The sequence below is a fragment of the Malus sylvestris genome, chromosome 2 (assembly GCF_916048215.2).
Source record: "Malus sylvestris chromosome 2, drMalSylv7.2, whole genome shotgun sequence".
In the NCBI taxonomy this organism is placed as follows: domain Eukaryota; kingdom Viridiplantae; phylum Streptophyta; class Magnoliopsida; order Rosales; family Rosaceae; genus Malus; species Malus sylvestris.
In genome coordinates, this window is record NC_062261.1 from 34,746,994 (window position 1) to 34,762,733 (window position 15,740).

Genomic DNA, 15,740 nt, shown 5'->3' on the forward strand with positions numbered 1-15,740 from the left:
TCACTCAGTATTGGCGAGAAGGGATTCTTGATCTAGTAGTGGAGGAGAAAACCTCGGGAAGGGATTCTTGATCCTCTCAACAATAACAGGGTCGCCATCAAGAAGGCAAAGGCTCCGCTTGCAAATGGTTGCTTTGAAACCATCGTCGTGTAGACCACCAATTTCAACTTCTTTCCAACTTTTTTTCTCTAAATCAAGCCAAACAAACTTTCTAGAGTCTATCTGCACAAGAACACTTTCACCATTCTTTGAGAGCATCACAGGTTTCCAATAACCACGACGAAACTCATCGACCCACCCAATCGAATAAAGCAGGGTCCAAGATCCATGTTCCTTCATAATCCAAGCTTCTCTGATGCACCGACGAACAACACATAGCGAGTCTCCCAAGACCTCTACAAGCCAAATATCACCATCCCTATCAACCGGGTTGGGAAACCAGTGATATTTCTCACTGGCAAGCTCAAAGGTGACAACATAGAATTTTTCATCTAATACGTTATATGCCTGCCAACTTAAAGAACCGTTCGAAAACACGATATCACTCATACCTAATTGAAACTCATCGCGCGGCATGTTTTTAATCTTTCTCCATGAGTTGGATTTTAGGCTATAAATTTGATATTGGTGCACAGCAATATTCAAGTCCCCTTTAACAAAATGCCTTGCAATTCCCAAAATTTTATAGTCGTCGTTTGCTGAATCATACCCGAATCCATAGGAACGGTGCAAATATGAATCTGACGATGGAGGCTGCTCAAACGTTGGGGAGGGTATCTTTTTGAACTTTTGAATTGACGGATTCCACAAAACAAATTCCTCGACCTTGTCGACCGTCTCGGTGCGAATGCAAATTATCCCATTGCATGAGACCAACGTGTAAGGAAAACGAGTCCAGCCTTCTACGTCTAGCAGAGGCGACTGTCCGATTCCCGTGGCTCGTTCTATAGTACCATCGTTGTAAATATTAGAGAACTTCAACTTCCTCCCGTCGTGGGACTTACCTGCAGTTACTAAAAGAGAGCCAAAAGAATTGGTTTGGATGGAGCGTTGATGGGATTTGATAAATTTTTTGTCATGGATGGTGGCATTCCAAGATTTGGAAACACACAAGCATCGTAACAAGTCCTCGGGCGGGAGCCGTAAAAGGATTTCAAAGATCAGCTCCGGTGGGAACTCCGCCATGGTTGAGACTTGCAGAATTCTTGTAGGTTTAGTGTTAAGCTTCCTTTGTGCGTGGAACACGGGTCTATACAACTGGTAAGATTATTATGTTAAAAAATAATAACATAAAAAATAAAATTTCTCACTACTTATATAATAACCACTTGTGTTACCGGCACAAAGAAAAATTTCTCCAAATTTTGAGAGAAGTAAGCCACTAGACTTTCATACGTTGTGGAACTTTGATTGCTTACGGAAACCTTTCTTCAACCTCACGAGGTCAAAGCACATTACAAACATTATGAAATATAAAAAATTCTCAAAATTAATATTATTATAGAAAATATGTTGTGATTATCTAAATTCTAGTATATTATATATAGGAATCCTATCAGATATAGAAGATTTTTCCTTGTACAACATTTATTACTTGGTGTGCAAATTTCTCTTTCGCTTATTAATATAAACAAAGGCACAAAACTCACGAATTCCTCAAACCTTTCTATCTCTTCTCCTTGTTGCCTGTTGTCTTCTTCTCTTTTCCCTCAGTAAAATAGGATTACAATATATATGATACTGCGGAATGTTCATTTCTTTGTCTCTTCTGTGTCCTATTGCTTTTACAAGTTTATGTCTGAGTTCTCAGCTGGAAGGCCTAACTGCTAAATAACACCACCTCTTCTTGTTTCTTTTTACTCTAAATCTTCGATCACATGTGCTAGGCTCTGGATTTCTCTTTCGTTAATTTGGGTTTTAACAAGCTTTTTTCACTAAGTACTCATACGGTAAAGATAGATAATCCAAGGGAAATAGAGATGTTAGTTTACATTAATAATTGATAGCCCTCAAATGCATTCAGTATGATTTTTCATGCAAGCGAAGAGTGATGAGTTCGTTCTTGTCTAAAGGGATTTAGAAAGAGAAATGCACAGATAGATAAAGAGATGAGGAGTGGCGCCGTGAGTTTGAAGGTCTGTGCTTCGAAAATTCATCAGAGGCTCGTGTTTCAAGCCAAACTCATGAAACGAGATATGCGCAGACGATCTTGTTCGTCATATTATTTTTTACACCTAATAATTTGGGTAAAAGAACTGAGTTCCCTTTGGAAGATCTAATGCTGCTCGAAACAAGAAATATCTTGATGCAAACACTCAAAAGAAAATTTGAAACAAGCGTATGTTGGGGCCGAATTTGGTGTGTTTGAGGTTCAAGCTTGCAGACCATTCCTTGCGAATTCAATTAAAGGCGCTGTGTTATAGCTTCATGAATATTATATATTCTAAAGTAGGAGGGGGCAGCTACGATGCACAGACACGGTGTTGGAAATTATATATTATAGTATAAAATATTGTAATATATAATTTTAATAATTGAATGAAAAATAGTGTTAACCAATTTCTTAGAAATGTTATGTTGTTTAGGTGATACTTGATAAGTGATGTATACTTATAGATGAAAAGTTACATCTCTTTAATAAGTAGAAGTTGAATTCTATATAAACCCATGAAATTATTGGTATTAAATATAGAAAATTAGAGTTAATTTTTACTCTTGAGAAATAGGGTTTCCCCACTTTGTTTCTCAAATGATTTGTGTGTCAAATTCTGAGTCGTGTCTTGAGAGTACAGAATATATAAAGTTTGCCAGAGTCCGAAGATTGAAGTGTTTTTGACTTCGGATTATAGATTATTGAATCCTGGGAGATAGACGCCTATCGAACTACAATCACAAGAGTATGAGCGAAATTATATCTTTAGATTGTTAGAGCAATATTAGAAAATATGAAAAATATAAAAGAATTCCAATGATAATAATCATAAAGAAATTCACAACATCAATTATATATCTTTAGATCCTTATTAGGCAGATGTGTGAAGGCTTCAAGGCCATAGTGAATTATCTCAAAGTTTTAAGTGAGTTAATATGTCCTTTGAGTTTTACAGGATAGTTCCGTATAAATGGAAACTATGTCTAATGGAAACCACAAAACTGGGTTTGCCATAAATCGGGAATGGTCCAGACTAAAAGCCAAGTCCTTTGAGAACAATAAGACACCAAAAATGTGGGAGCATTTTGCAGAATGCATTAGACCCAATATGGCTTTATAATAAGCAAGCGTGGGCTTGGATATTTTCATGTTAGTCATGTAAGAAACCAAAGCCAATTCCCTTGAGAAGAATTAGACATTGGAAGTTTGGGAATACCTTGCAATGATAAGAGTTTTGCTTTCTCTTGTTACTAGTCATAGCGAGGAAGAGTCAAATGAAATTTAAGATTAACATTCTTTGGCGGGGATTCTAGTCCCTTGATAATTTAAAAACTCAGATGATAAAGTGTGAAAGCCTTTAAAAGCTTTTCCTGTAACAGCTTAGTGAGGCATGAATGCCTAAAAAGATAGATAAAGTCTATCTTAGTTGTTCATTACTTATTAAAGTGGAAAATGTGATCGATTTAATGATAGCATTACAAGAAACTACAATTATGAAAGAATTGTGGGGGTTGGTTAAAAGTAATTTGCTAATTGAACGACATTTAAGATGTCATCTCCTGTAATGAGTAATTGTTTAAGGTATGACAAGGTTAGAGACCTTCTTACAACTACCTTAAATGTGGGGGCGTATGCCCAAGTATTAGCAAATTACTAACTAATAAAGTCCCAACATGTATGGTTGAGGACTTAACATTGTAAGTCAACTACTCTCGTATGAAATATAATTTCATAAGATGGATTGTGCACACCATTAAAGATATAGTCAACCTAGTAGTGGATCCAATTATTAAAGGTTTGACTAGAGAGTAAGTTGATTGGAGGTCCCATGGTCTAAGTTCAATAGGTAAACTGGTTGGGCATGATTCAAAGAAGTTAACACACTATATACCTCATTCCTATGGTGGAAGAAGTGTGTTGTCTGCAGACGTTTTAGGTTGTATATTTATACTTAATGACAGTGATATCTTATAAATAAAAGGAATATAGCAGACTATTCTTAATCATTGGTCACCTATGTGAGAGTAGAAGTGGGTCGCTTCTATGAGTATGAGATGACTAAATTCTCTAAAGCTCTCATGAATCCAGGATTTGTTCAGGACCAAAATAAACACAACCGTATGAACCGTAATATATTAGGATTAGTGATGTGTGTTGCTTATTGTCTTAGTTTATTGCTGCGGTGAACAGTTCAAGATTCTATATTCATTGCGTCACCAAGTAAATCTGATAAGTATTCACTAAGGTAGGTTCAAGTCCAAAAGACACCTCTCTCGATGCATCTCTTGTCCGCCTGTACTCTCAAATTCTTCTTGATTTTTCATTCATGTGGGGGATTGTTGGAAATTATATATTATAGTATAAAATATTGTAATATATAATTTTAATAATTGAATGAAAAATAGTGTTAACCAATTTCTTAGAAAGGTTATGTTGTTTAGGTGATACTTGATAAGTGATGTATACTTATAGATGAAAAGTTACATCTCTTTAATAAGTAGAAGTTGGATTCTATATAAACCCATGAAACCATTGGTATTAAATATAAAAAATTAGAGTTAATTTTTACTCTTGAGAAATAGGGTTTCCCCACTTTGTTTCTCAAATGATTTGTGTGTCAAATTCTGAGTCGTGTCTTGAGAGTACAGAATATATAAAGTTTGCCAGAGTCTGAAGATTGAAGTGCTTTTGACTTCGGATTATAGATTATTGAATACTGGGAGATAGACGCCTATCGAACTAATGGTTATATTTTCAAATTTCCCTGGGTTCTTTCCCTGTCAGTTGGTTCTTTCTTGGGCACAGGTAAGGCCATGCCGATCCTGGCATGGGTGAGTGGAAGGGAGACAGTGATGGAAAGTTCAAATTTTAATTCGATTCTCTACTGTTGGGGATGCATCTCTCTGTTATGTGTATTGTTCTTTGTTTTAAGGTCAGTTTCCTTCTTCTTTTTTTGGGTTCTTTTTGTGGGTTTTCAGTACGTTTATTTGTGACTCTGTGTTTAGATTTTTCGTTGGTGTATGATTACATGGGTATTGGGTTTTGGTTGTATGATTAAATGGGTTTTCGTTGTTAATTTCTGCCTTTTTCAATTCCACTGAAATCCCTTTTTTGCTTGCGTTGTCTAACGTGTTATGGTCAGTTTTCCGTGTTTTTTAGTGGTTCTCAATTGGATTCCACAGTAAAACCCAGAAACTTAGAGGTATGAAATTTTCATTTTTTTTTTGGATTCTTGATTTATTTTCAGTGTTAATTTCTTATTAAATTATTATTTTTTATAAACCCACTCAGCCTCTAGAGTCTAGATTAAGGCTTGAAGCACAACTTTGAAAAATCGAGACTACCTACAGCTGAGCTGCAATGGAGGCAATCAGGAAGCTAAGAGATCAGGTTGCCAAGCAACAACATGTACTCTCTCTCTCTGTCTCTCTCTCTCTCTCTGTCTCTCTCTCTCTCTCTCTCTTCGTGTTTGATGGAATTTACACTCTGTTTCCGAATTTGTATTTCTGTATGGATTTTGATATGAACATAATCTGCGTTAATTGTAAGATTGCTTATCAGATTTATGATTTTAAAGGTGTCCTATCAATCAATTTAGTTCCAATATAATAATAATGATTATAATTGTTGAATTGAACTAACTGAATTGAAATTAATTGAATCGAATCAAATGGAGTTGAATTGAATTGAATCAAATCAAATTTCACTATTTCTGAGCTGTTTGGGGATTTGTTGGAGTGTACTGTTGGTGAATTTGTAAAATTTGGAACCAGGTGTTGCTGATTACTTAATCATTTTATCAGGATTTAAGTCAATGCTTAATTTTTACTTTTTCTGATTGAAAAAAAAATTATGGGTTCTTAGAGGATTGGAGTGAGTGAAAGCGGGTATTTTGTTTAAGTTTTATTATATTGGAGTTGAATTTGGTTGCTCCTTATTTGTGGGGAGAGAGGTCTGGGTGTGTCATTTGGTGAATGAGGGGTTGGGGAAAGAGACAGGGGGTGTAAGGAGTGTGGTTGCAGATGGGCGTTTGAGGTAGAGATTTTGGGTTTTCCCAAAGGCAAAAACTAAAACCTAAACAGATAAATTAGGACATGAATTATGAATAAAAGACAAGCAATAAACTGGTAGAGTCTAAAGCTAATCTAATCTGGACTACCAAAATCATGAACTATCAATTTTCCATCTTTTCAATTTCTACAGAGCACCCATTTCCTTCCTGCAAATGGGTCTTACAAACTTCCACTTGGTTCTATCAATTTTGTTGGAATTAATAATTCTGCGGTGCATTTTTGCAGTGAATTTCAGCGACCCATTTGCCTAATTAGTTTGTAGCATATTATTCAATGGCGATGCAATGCATTAACTCTGGCAAAAGACGTGTAGTTGTGAAAAGATGAAAAAAGGAGAAAAGATTGTGTAATTTGGTTGTCAATGTGTGCTTTAGGCTGAGCTATTTATGTCAAACATTACAAGCTATTTATGTCAAACCTTACAAGCCCCGATATTTAAGCAAAGATGTGTATAAAAGGTTTAGGATTTTCTTAGCACCCTTAATTCAAACATGCTCAGTTTTGAATTTATACATAACTAGAGTGTAGGGGGTGGTGAACGTTCCAACCACGTTGCTAAGTTGAGTTACTAGAATTGGATTGTCCCATAAGGTTTAAATTTCCCCAAGTTATTTATTGCATTTTAGAAAGTGATCTTACTGATTCATATGATAATTTTAATATCAGTGATGGGTTCGTGTTCTTTCAGAAATTTGCTCTGTTGCTTCCTGCTTCGTTTGACTGCATCTTCCTTTGTTTTAACTTTCGTTTTCGTTTTGCTTTGTGCTCTCTCACCGTCAAACGATGTTCTCTTTTTGTGAGGGTCGTCATCCCTAAAAATTTTCTAAATATTTCTCTCTCTGTGTCTGAGTCTAGGATTTGGGTCTATTTTGAAGGCATCTTCGCGTCTGTGAAGCTGAGGAGCAGATTCGTGAGATTGAGTATTCTTCTAAACCCCTCTTTTTCGTTGATGGGTTTTGTATATATATGGGTGAATTTTTGTATTTAATTGTTCAGTTTAACTCCCTTATTGTGATAGTGTTACATACATATAATATTGAATTTCGTGGAGTAGACTAATGCTTAGTATTTGATGCTGCTGTACCTTGAATTTGTTTCAAGTTCTTTTATATAAGATTACCCCTTATGGTACTCTATGTAAGAGTGAAAAATATGAGTTTGCTGATGATATTCATAAGAGGATGAGAATTATAGTGAGTAACATGTTAAATTTATAAATACAAATCCAAAGATTAATTAAAGTCAGATATTGTTGAAATTATAAATACAAATCCAAAAACAAAAAAATAATAATAATAAGAAAAAGTCTTGAACAATTGGCTATATGGGATAAATTTAACATGTTACTCACTATAATTCTCATCCTCTTATGAATATCATCAGCAAACTCATATTTTTCACTCTTACGTAGAGTACCATAAACCTCCTTTAGCACGCCTTCAGGATCCTCTATCTTTATTGGTCTCTTAGAATCAAAGTCCTCTTCCAGCACAGCAAAGACCTAGGAAAGAAATTAATCTTTGGGTTGTGCTGTAGCTGTCTTTCTAACATATATTTCTTCTCAGATTGTTGGTGGGGATGATGTGGTTAACTGAGTTCTTGGAGTTATTTGTGATCTGAATTTACCAGAGTCGCCCTCCATTGTGCCGATATCACATGGGACTGAAAATAACATCCGACTTTCGTTTGGGTGGGTAGGACATCTTTTAGCTTATGAAAGCATCTTTGAAGGGATCAATTATTTTTCTTCTTTTGTTGTTGATTGAGGTGGGTTATAGGAATAAGGTGACGTTTTAGAGTTGAAATTATAGAGTTGAAATTGTTAGTGTTTTTCGTGATGCTCTTTCCTTTTCTTCTCAGTGAAAAAACATACTAAAGTAACAACGCAATGGTGGTGGGAATAAGCGTTCTCAGGTATCTATGGATGTGTGATATGAATTAGGTGGATGATGTTGAAACATCAGTCAATAAAAAACAAATAGGATCTCAGATATTATACATTAATCAATACATTAGTGCTTGAAAGATTAGTTGTTGAAACAAGAACAACACATGTTTATGGCTTTGTTGTTTAGCGGTTAAAACACGTGTCTGGCCTGCATGACATATATTTTGCCATCTTAACTTGAAGGGCAATATAAGTGTTAAATGCATGTTGCTTATGTTTCTCGGGAAACAAAGCATTTTTTGCAATTGTATCTTTTGTAATCAGCTCGGTTGAATGTATATAAAAACTGAACTGCTTATCTTACCGACACCTTTCACTCATCTATCCCTTTTGTTCGTTCATGATTTTGTTGAATCTTTTTTTTTCATGTTAAATGTCTTATTCATGTGGTTAAGGTTGGTGCATTCAAGTCCCTCAGCAATGCGTGGGCATTTTTGCTAGTTACTAACTAAAGAAGATGGGATAATATTTGTAGGTGCAGGAAAGTAGAAGCAGATCATCAATTCAGTACTTTTAGCAATGCGAAAACAACCCGAAACTCTTTCCTTTGGCCACTATGCAACCAAGTTGAAAGTTGAAACGACATATATACATGTCATTCGGTTGAATTTCTCAGCACAACCATCAGCTTCATTGTATGTTTTGCACGTAACAGTTAAAAAAACCAGAAGACCAGTAAGGATATGAGTTGAACACATGTTTACGAAATAAATAATACATAATTTTGCCTTGAATTAACAGAAAACAATTGATTACTGAGATTTGTTCGCATGCAAGTTGAACCAGAAAAATACGTACCCTTCTTGTGCCAATTAACGACTTTTCTTGTAATTATTCTGATCATCTTCAGTTGCTCTGACTACTGGATCAAGTATCCCTTCTTGAAGTTTTCCCCCTCTTAGAGGGAGAGGGACTTGCTGCTCTCAACAATAATTGGGTCGCCATCAAGAAGACATAGGTGTTGGGACTTAAAAAGGCTTCACTACTTTGGAGATGTTTATCTCACAAAGAAGAATGAAATGCAGCGGAATTGATAGGCAAGAGAAAGAACACTCAAAGTGTTATACAAAAATTTTTATTCTCACACAAACTTAGTACAAGAGGAAACACTCAAACACTCTCACACTTATTGCTCTCTTACTTGCTCTCACTTCTTCTTAGTTATTGATTGCTTTCACACTTTGTTACATGGTTGCATAGCATCACACACCTATTTATAGGCATGTTTGCCGACCTATGCCATCACTAGAGTTTTCTAGTGCATGAACATGCACATACTACACCAACCTAGGCATTTGCTAGATTATTCTAGCTTGTTATGCATGCCACCGACATGGGCATTACATAATAACCTATACATTTATGATGGTTCTAGCCTTTTCTACATACAAACCATTTTTCTAGATTTTCTTTAACTTTTCCAACTTTCTACCTTCTTTGCTAGAGTTTTCTAGCATTTTCTCATTGGTTTTGGGTTGGATCACTTGTCTTGGGCCTAAGACAAGATTACTATTCAACATCCCCCCTTAATCTTGTCTTGTGACGCCGATTGAGTTTCTCAGTCTGACAAAGTCTTCTTGCCTAAGTGGTTTGGTAAATATGTCGGCGACTTGGTCTTGTGACTTCACGTATTCCACTTGCACATCCTTTCTTGCAATGCACTCTCTTATGTAGTGATAACGAGTATCTATGTGCTTGCTCCTGTCATGGAATACTGGATTCTTTGCTAGGGCTATTGCAGACTTGTTGTCGACATAGATCTCTGTTGGTTCTTCTTGTGGCATGCTTAATTCTTTTAGCAAGTTTCTTAGCCAAATTGCATGGCAGACGCATGCGGTAACAGTTACGTATTCAGCTTCGCAGGTAGAGAGAGTGACAATCGGTTGCTTCTTTGACATCCATGTGAATGCAGTGTCTCCCATGAAGAATACAAATCCAGTAGCGCTTTTTCTATCATCGGAATCTCCTGCCCAATCACTGTCTCTATATCCAGCAAGTTTGTAGTTACTAGAACTTGAATAGAGCAAGCCAAAGTTAACAGTACCTTTAAGGTATCGAAGAATTCTTTTGACTGTCTTCAAATGTGTAGTTGTGGGATTCTCCATGTAGCGACTGACTAATCCGACGGCATAGAGAATATCTGGTCTTGTGCAAGTCAAGTAACGCAAGCTTCCAACTAAACTCTTGAAAAATGTTGGATCTACACTTTCTCCTTCGTCATGCTTGGTTAGTTTGACTCCGCACTCCACTGGCGTGCTTATGGGCTTGCAATCGTCCATTTTGAACTTTTTCAGTATCTCCTTTGTGTAGCTTTCTTGGGAGATGAAAATACCTTCTTCATTCTGCTTGACTTCAATGCCTAGGTAGTATGCCATCAACCCGATGTCCGTCATCTCGAATTCTTTGGTCATCACTCTCTTGAACTCTTCAAACATGCTTGGATTACTTCCGGTGAAGATTAGATCATCCACATATAAGCACACAATCAAAATATCTCCATCTTTGACTTTGACGTAGAGAGCATGTTCATGAGGGCACTTGGTGAAGTTGTTCTCATGGAAGTACTTGTCAATGCGACTATTCCATGCTCGTGGCGCTTGTTTTAACCCATAGAGGGCTTTCTTCAACTTCAAAACTTTATCTTCATGCCCTTTGATTTCATAGCCTGATGGTTGCTGAATGTAGACTTCTTCTTCAAGGACTCCATTTAGGAAAGCGGACTTCACATCCATTTGTTGAATCTTCCATTTGTTTTGAGCTGCCAACGAAATTAGTAATCGTATAGTTTCCAACCGAGCAACAGGTGCAAATACCTCATCATAGTCGATTCCGGCTCTTTGACTATAGCCCTTCGCCACTAATCTCGCCTTGTATCTTTCGACCTCTCCATTGGCATTTTTCTTTGTCTTGTACACCCACTTGACTCCGATGGCTTTGTGTCCTTTCGGAAGAATAGCGAGTTCCCATGTATCATTCTTCTGGATTGCTTCAATTTCTTCATCCATTGCTTTCCTCCACTTAGTATCTTGCACTGCTTCTTGGAAGTCAACTGGTTCACAATCAGCAAAGAGACAGAAAAGTGTAGGATTATCGAGTCTTTCAGCTACCTCATAAAGATCTCGTAGACTTCTTGTGCGTGGTACTTCTCTTTCATTTAGACTCCCACTTGATGATGCTGATGCTGGTGAATTACCATGATTGGTTGATGTTGGTGAAGCAGGTGGAGTAGTGGATTCTTGTTGAACCTCTCTTGCTTGCTCCATCGTCCCTTGTTCATTCTCTTCTTCAAATTGAGGAAAGAAGCTGAGATCACTTGCATGAGAGCCAAAATCCCATTCTCCTTCTTCGTCGAACGTCACGTCTCGACTGATCACCGTCTTCCCATTGTTTGGATTATACAACTTGTAGCCTTTTGAATTTGAGTCATAGCCGATGAAGATGAACTTCTCACTTTTGTCGTCGAGTTTGGTTCTCTTCTCGTCTGGTACATGTACATGGGCTATGCTTCCAAAAACTCTTAGATGGGAGATACCTGGCTTTCTTCCACTCCATGCTTCTTGTGGAGTCTTTCCCCACACACTTCTTGTTGGAGACCGATTGGATAGGTAGACAGCACATGCTACAGCTTCTGCCCATAACTCTTTAGGTAATCTCTTACTTTTGAGCATACTTCGAGCCATGTCGAGGATAGTTCGATTTTTTCTTTCCGCCACACCATTTTGTTGAGGGGATCTTGGAACTGTCAAAGGTCGACGAATTCCATTTGCTTCACAAAACTCTTGAAATTCCTTCGAAGTGAATTCTTCTCCTCGATCAGATCTCATGGCTTTGATCTTGCAACCACTTTCTTTTTCTACAACGGCTTTGAACTTCTTGAATGCTCCAAAGACTTCTGATTTCTGCTTCAAGAAATACACCCAGGTTTTCCTTGAAAAATCATCAATAAAGAGAAGGAAATAATTATTTTTACCCAAAGAGTTTGGTTTTATTGGGCCGCACACATCGGTGTGAATGAGCTCAAGTGGCTTCTGGGTTCTTGTGGTCGACTCCTTTGGAAAGCTTTTCCTGAACTGTTTCCCAAGTAAACATCCTTCACAAACTTGATCAGGGTGGCTGATGCACGGTAAGCCTCTCACCATCTCCTTCTTAGATAATAACTCCAATCCCCCAAAGTTAAGATGCCCAAAACGAAGATGCCAAAGCCAAGATATGTCTTTGTAACATATCTTGAGACACTTTGCAACATCGTTTTGAATGTTCATGGGAAACATCCTATTCTTTGACATTTTCGCCTTGGCAATTAATCTTCCTTTGTCATCTCTAAGAAAAAGGATATAATTTTTCGTATGAAAATCATAACCTTTTTCTAAGAGTTGACCCAAACTCAAAATGTTGCTTTTCATATTGGGCACGTAGTAGACATTTGAAATTAATTGGTGACCGCCATTTTTCAAGGGAATAAGGATGTTACCTTTTCCTTTTACAGGTATTTTGGATTCGTCTCCAAAAGAAACGTTGCCACTCACTGATTCTTTGAGCTCTACGAACATACTTCTTCTTCCGCACATGTGGTTGCTAGCGCCGGTGTCAAGGTACCATGTATAGTCTTGGTCTCCATCATTGTTCTGGCATGCTAATAGCACAACGCCATTCTCTTCTTTATCTTCTCTCACATAATTGACCTTCTCATTAGGTCTGTTGCTTGGAGCTCTACATTCCCAAGCATAATGCCCAAACTTTTGACAATTGTAGCATTGAACTTGAGATTTTTCATACCTCAAGTTTGAGCGCCCTCTTCCACGACCTTTTGTTGAGCTTCCTCCTCTTTCGTAGTTGTTATGGTTGTTGAAGTTCCAACCACGTCCACGTCCATGTCCACGTCCACGACCTCGACCACGACTTCTTTCGTACTGGCTTCTCTCGTTGTCCAAGCTTTCTTCTTTCTTCTTTGGCTGGACATGCGTCTTGAGGAGCTGCTCATCATTCCCTTGCCTCTTCTTATGTTTCTCTTCATATGCTTGTAGCGAACCCATTAATTGCTCTATACTAATTTCTTCCAAGTTCTTTGTTTCTTCAATTGTCACGACAATGTGCTCGAACTTGGGGTCCAACGAGCGTAGTATCTTCTCCATAATTCTAACATCTTCTAACTTTTCTCCGTTTCTTTTTAATTGATTGGAAACGGCTAAGACTCTTGAAAAATAATCAGAGATTGATTCAGACCCTTTCATTTGTAGAGATTCGAACTCACCTCTTAGTACTTGAAGACGAACCTTTTTCACTTGTTCGGCTCCTTTGTAAGAGGTTTAAAGCTTCTCCCATGCTTGCTTGGCAGAGGTTGCACTCGAGACTTTCTCAAAGCCATTGTCATCTAATGCTTGGTAGATGAGGTAGAGAGCCTTCTTGTCTCTCTTTCTTGAATCTTTCAAACTCTCCTTCTGGGGTTGGGACAGAGTAGCTTCATCTTCTGGCTCAGTGTAGCCTTTCTCCACGACTTCCCATACATCATGTGCTCCCAAAAGGGCCTTCATTTTAATACTCCAATTATCGAAGTTGTTGTTGTCGAGCACTGGAACTTGGAAGGCTGCCATAGCGTTGCTAGCCATAGCTCTGATACCACTTTGTTGGGACTTAAAAAGGCTTCACTACTTTGGAGATGTTTATCTCACAAAGAAGAATGAAATGCAGCGGAATTGATAGGCAAGAGAAAGAACACTCAAAGTGTTATACAAAAATTTTTATTCTCACACAAACTTAGTACAAGAGGAAACACTCAAACACTCTCACACTTATTGCTCTCTTACTTGCTCTCACTTCTTCTTAGTTATTGATTGCTTTCACACTTTGTTACATGGTTGCATAGCATCACACACCTATTTATAGGCATGTTTGCCGACCTATGCCATCACTAGAGTTTTCTAGTGCATGAACATGCACATACTACACCAACCTAGGCATTTGCTAGATTATTCTAGCTTGTTATGCATGCCACCGACATGGGCATTACATAATAACCTATACATTTATGATGGTTCTAGCCTTTTCTACATACAAACCATTTTTCTAGATTTTCTTTAACTTTTCCAACTTTCTACCTTCTTTGCTAGAGTTTTCTAGCATTTTCTCATTGGTTTTGGGTTGGATCACTTGTCTTGGGCCTAAGACAAGATTACTATTCAACAATAGGCTCCTCATGCAAATGGTATCTATGGTATGAATGTATGGACCTGCAGTTCCAACTTCTTTCCAACTATTTTTCACGAAATCAAACCAAGCAAACTTTTCTAAGCCATTCATCAGAAGAACACTTTCACCATTCTTTGAGAGCAGCACGGGTTTCCACCGACTAACCCAACGCATAGCGGCCTGCTCTATAGAATAAAGCAGGGTCCAAGATCCATGTTCCTTCATAATCCAAGCATCTATGGTGGTTCGCAAACGAAAAATAAATAGAGAGTCTCCCAAGACCTCTAAATACACAATCCCATTAACCGGGTTGGGAAACCAGTGATATTTCTCACTGGCAAGCTCAAAGGTGACAACATAGAATTTTTTATCTAATACGTTATATGCCTGCCAACTTAGACAACCGTTCAAAAACACGATCTCACTCGCACTGAATTGAAACTCATCACGCGGCATGTTTTTTATCTTTCTCCATGAGTTGGATTTTAGGCTATAAATTTGATATTGGTGCACAGAAATATTCAAGTCCCAATTAACAAAAAACATTGCAATTCCCAAAAGTTTATAGTCGTCGTTTGCTGAATCATACCCGAATCCATAGCGACGGTGCAAATATATGTCTGACGATGGAGGCTGCTCAAACGTTGGGGAGGGTATCTTTTTGAACTTTTGAATTGACGGATTCCACAAAACAAATTCCTCGACCTTGTCGACCGTCTCGGTGCGAATGCAAATTATCCCATTGCATGAGACCAACGTGTAAGGAAAAGGGATCCGGCCTTCTACGTCTTGCAGAGGCGACTGTCCGATTCCCGTGGCTTGTTCTATAGTACCGTCGTTGTAAATAGTAGAGAACTTCAACTTCCTCCCGTCGTGGTAAAAACCTGCATATACATAAAGAGAGCCAAAAGAATTGGTTTGGATGGAGCGCTGGAGATGGGATTTGATAAAGTTTTTGTCATGGATGGTAGCATTCCAAGATTTGGAAACACATAAGCATCGTAACAAGCCCTCGGGCGGGAGCCGTAAAAGGATTTCAAAGATCAGCTCCGGTGGGAACTCCGCCATGGATGAGACTTGCAGAATTCTTGTAGGTTTAGTGTTAAGCTTCCTTTGTGCGTGGGTTTTTATGGTTTCGGTTTGCTTGATTTTTAAATGTGCCTGGAACACGGGGTCTATACAAATGGTGAGATTCTTGTGTTAAAAAATAATAACATAAAAATTAAAATTTCTCATCACTTATATAATAACCACTTGTGTTACCGGCACAAGGAAAAATTTCTCCAAATTTTGAGAGAAGTAAGCCACTAGACTTTCATACGTTGTGGAACTTTGATTGCTTACGGAAAACTTTCTTCAACCTCACGAGGTCAAGGCACAT

The 15,740-nt window shown here is 37.8% G+C and overlaps 2 protein-coding genes and 1 long non-coding RNA gene across 3 annotated transcripts; 1 reads left to right on the forward strand and 2 right to left on the reverse strand.

Moving 5' to 3' along the window:
- LOC126603448 (F-box/kelch-repeat protein At3g23880-like) lies at window positions 1-1,185 on the reverse strand. The gene has a single exon (XM_050270301.1). The coding sequence runs from the start codon at window positions 1,183-1,185 to the stop codon at window positions 1-3; it is 1,185 nt and encodes a 394-aa protein (XP_050126258.1).
- Window positions 1,186-2,487: 1,302 nt separating this feature from the next.
- Window positions 2,488-4,755, forward strand: LOC126613977 (uncharacterized). The gene is made up of 2 exons (XR_007620242.1): window positions 2,488-2,623; window positions 4,633-4,755. It is a non-coding gene; the product is annotated as an uncharacterized LOC126613977 (long non-coding RNA).
- Window positions 4,756-14,379: 9,624 nt separating this feature from the next.
- On the reverse strand, window positions 14,380-15,740 carry LOC126603457 (F-box/kelch-repeat protein At3g23880-like). The gene is made up of 3 exons (XM_050270310.1): window positions 15,681-15,740; window positions 14,525-15,520; window positions 14,380-14,400 (listed from the first exon to the last, which is right to left on the reverse strand). Exons 1-3 carry the CDS (start codon window positions 15,738-15,740, stop codon window positions 14,380-14,382), a joined length of 1,077 nt encoding a protein of 358 aa, XP_050126267.1.

Excerpts from the sequence above, each read along its gene's own strand:
- LOC126603448 (XM_050270301.1), bottom strand. The coding sequence starts at position 1,185 with ATGGCGGAGTTCCCACCGGAGCTGATCTTTGAAATCCTTTTACGGCTC.
- LOC126603457 (XM_050270310.1), bottom strand. The coding sequence starts at position 15,740 with ATGTGCCTTGACCTCGTGAGGTTGAAGAAAGTTTTCCGTAAGCAATCA. Across the intron at positions 15,521-15,680 it reads AGCAATCAAAGTTCCACAAC|GCACATTTAAAAATCAAGCA; the intron begins GTATGAAAGTCT and ends CCCGTGTTCCAG. Across the intron at positions 14,401-14,524 it reads AGCAGGCCGCTATGCGTTGG|GTCCATACATTCATACCATA; the intron begins GTTAGTCGGTGG and ends TTGGAACTGCAG.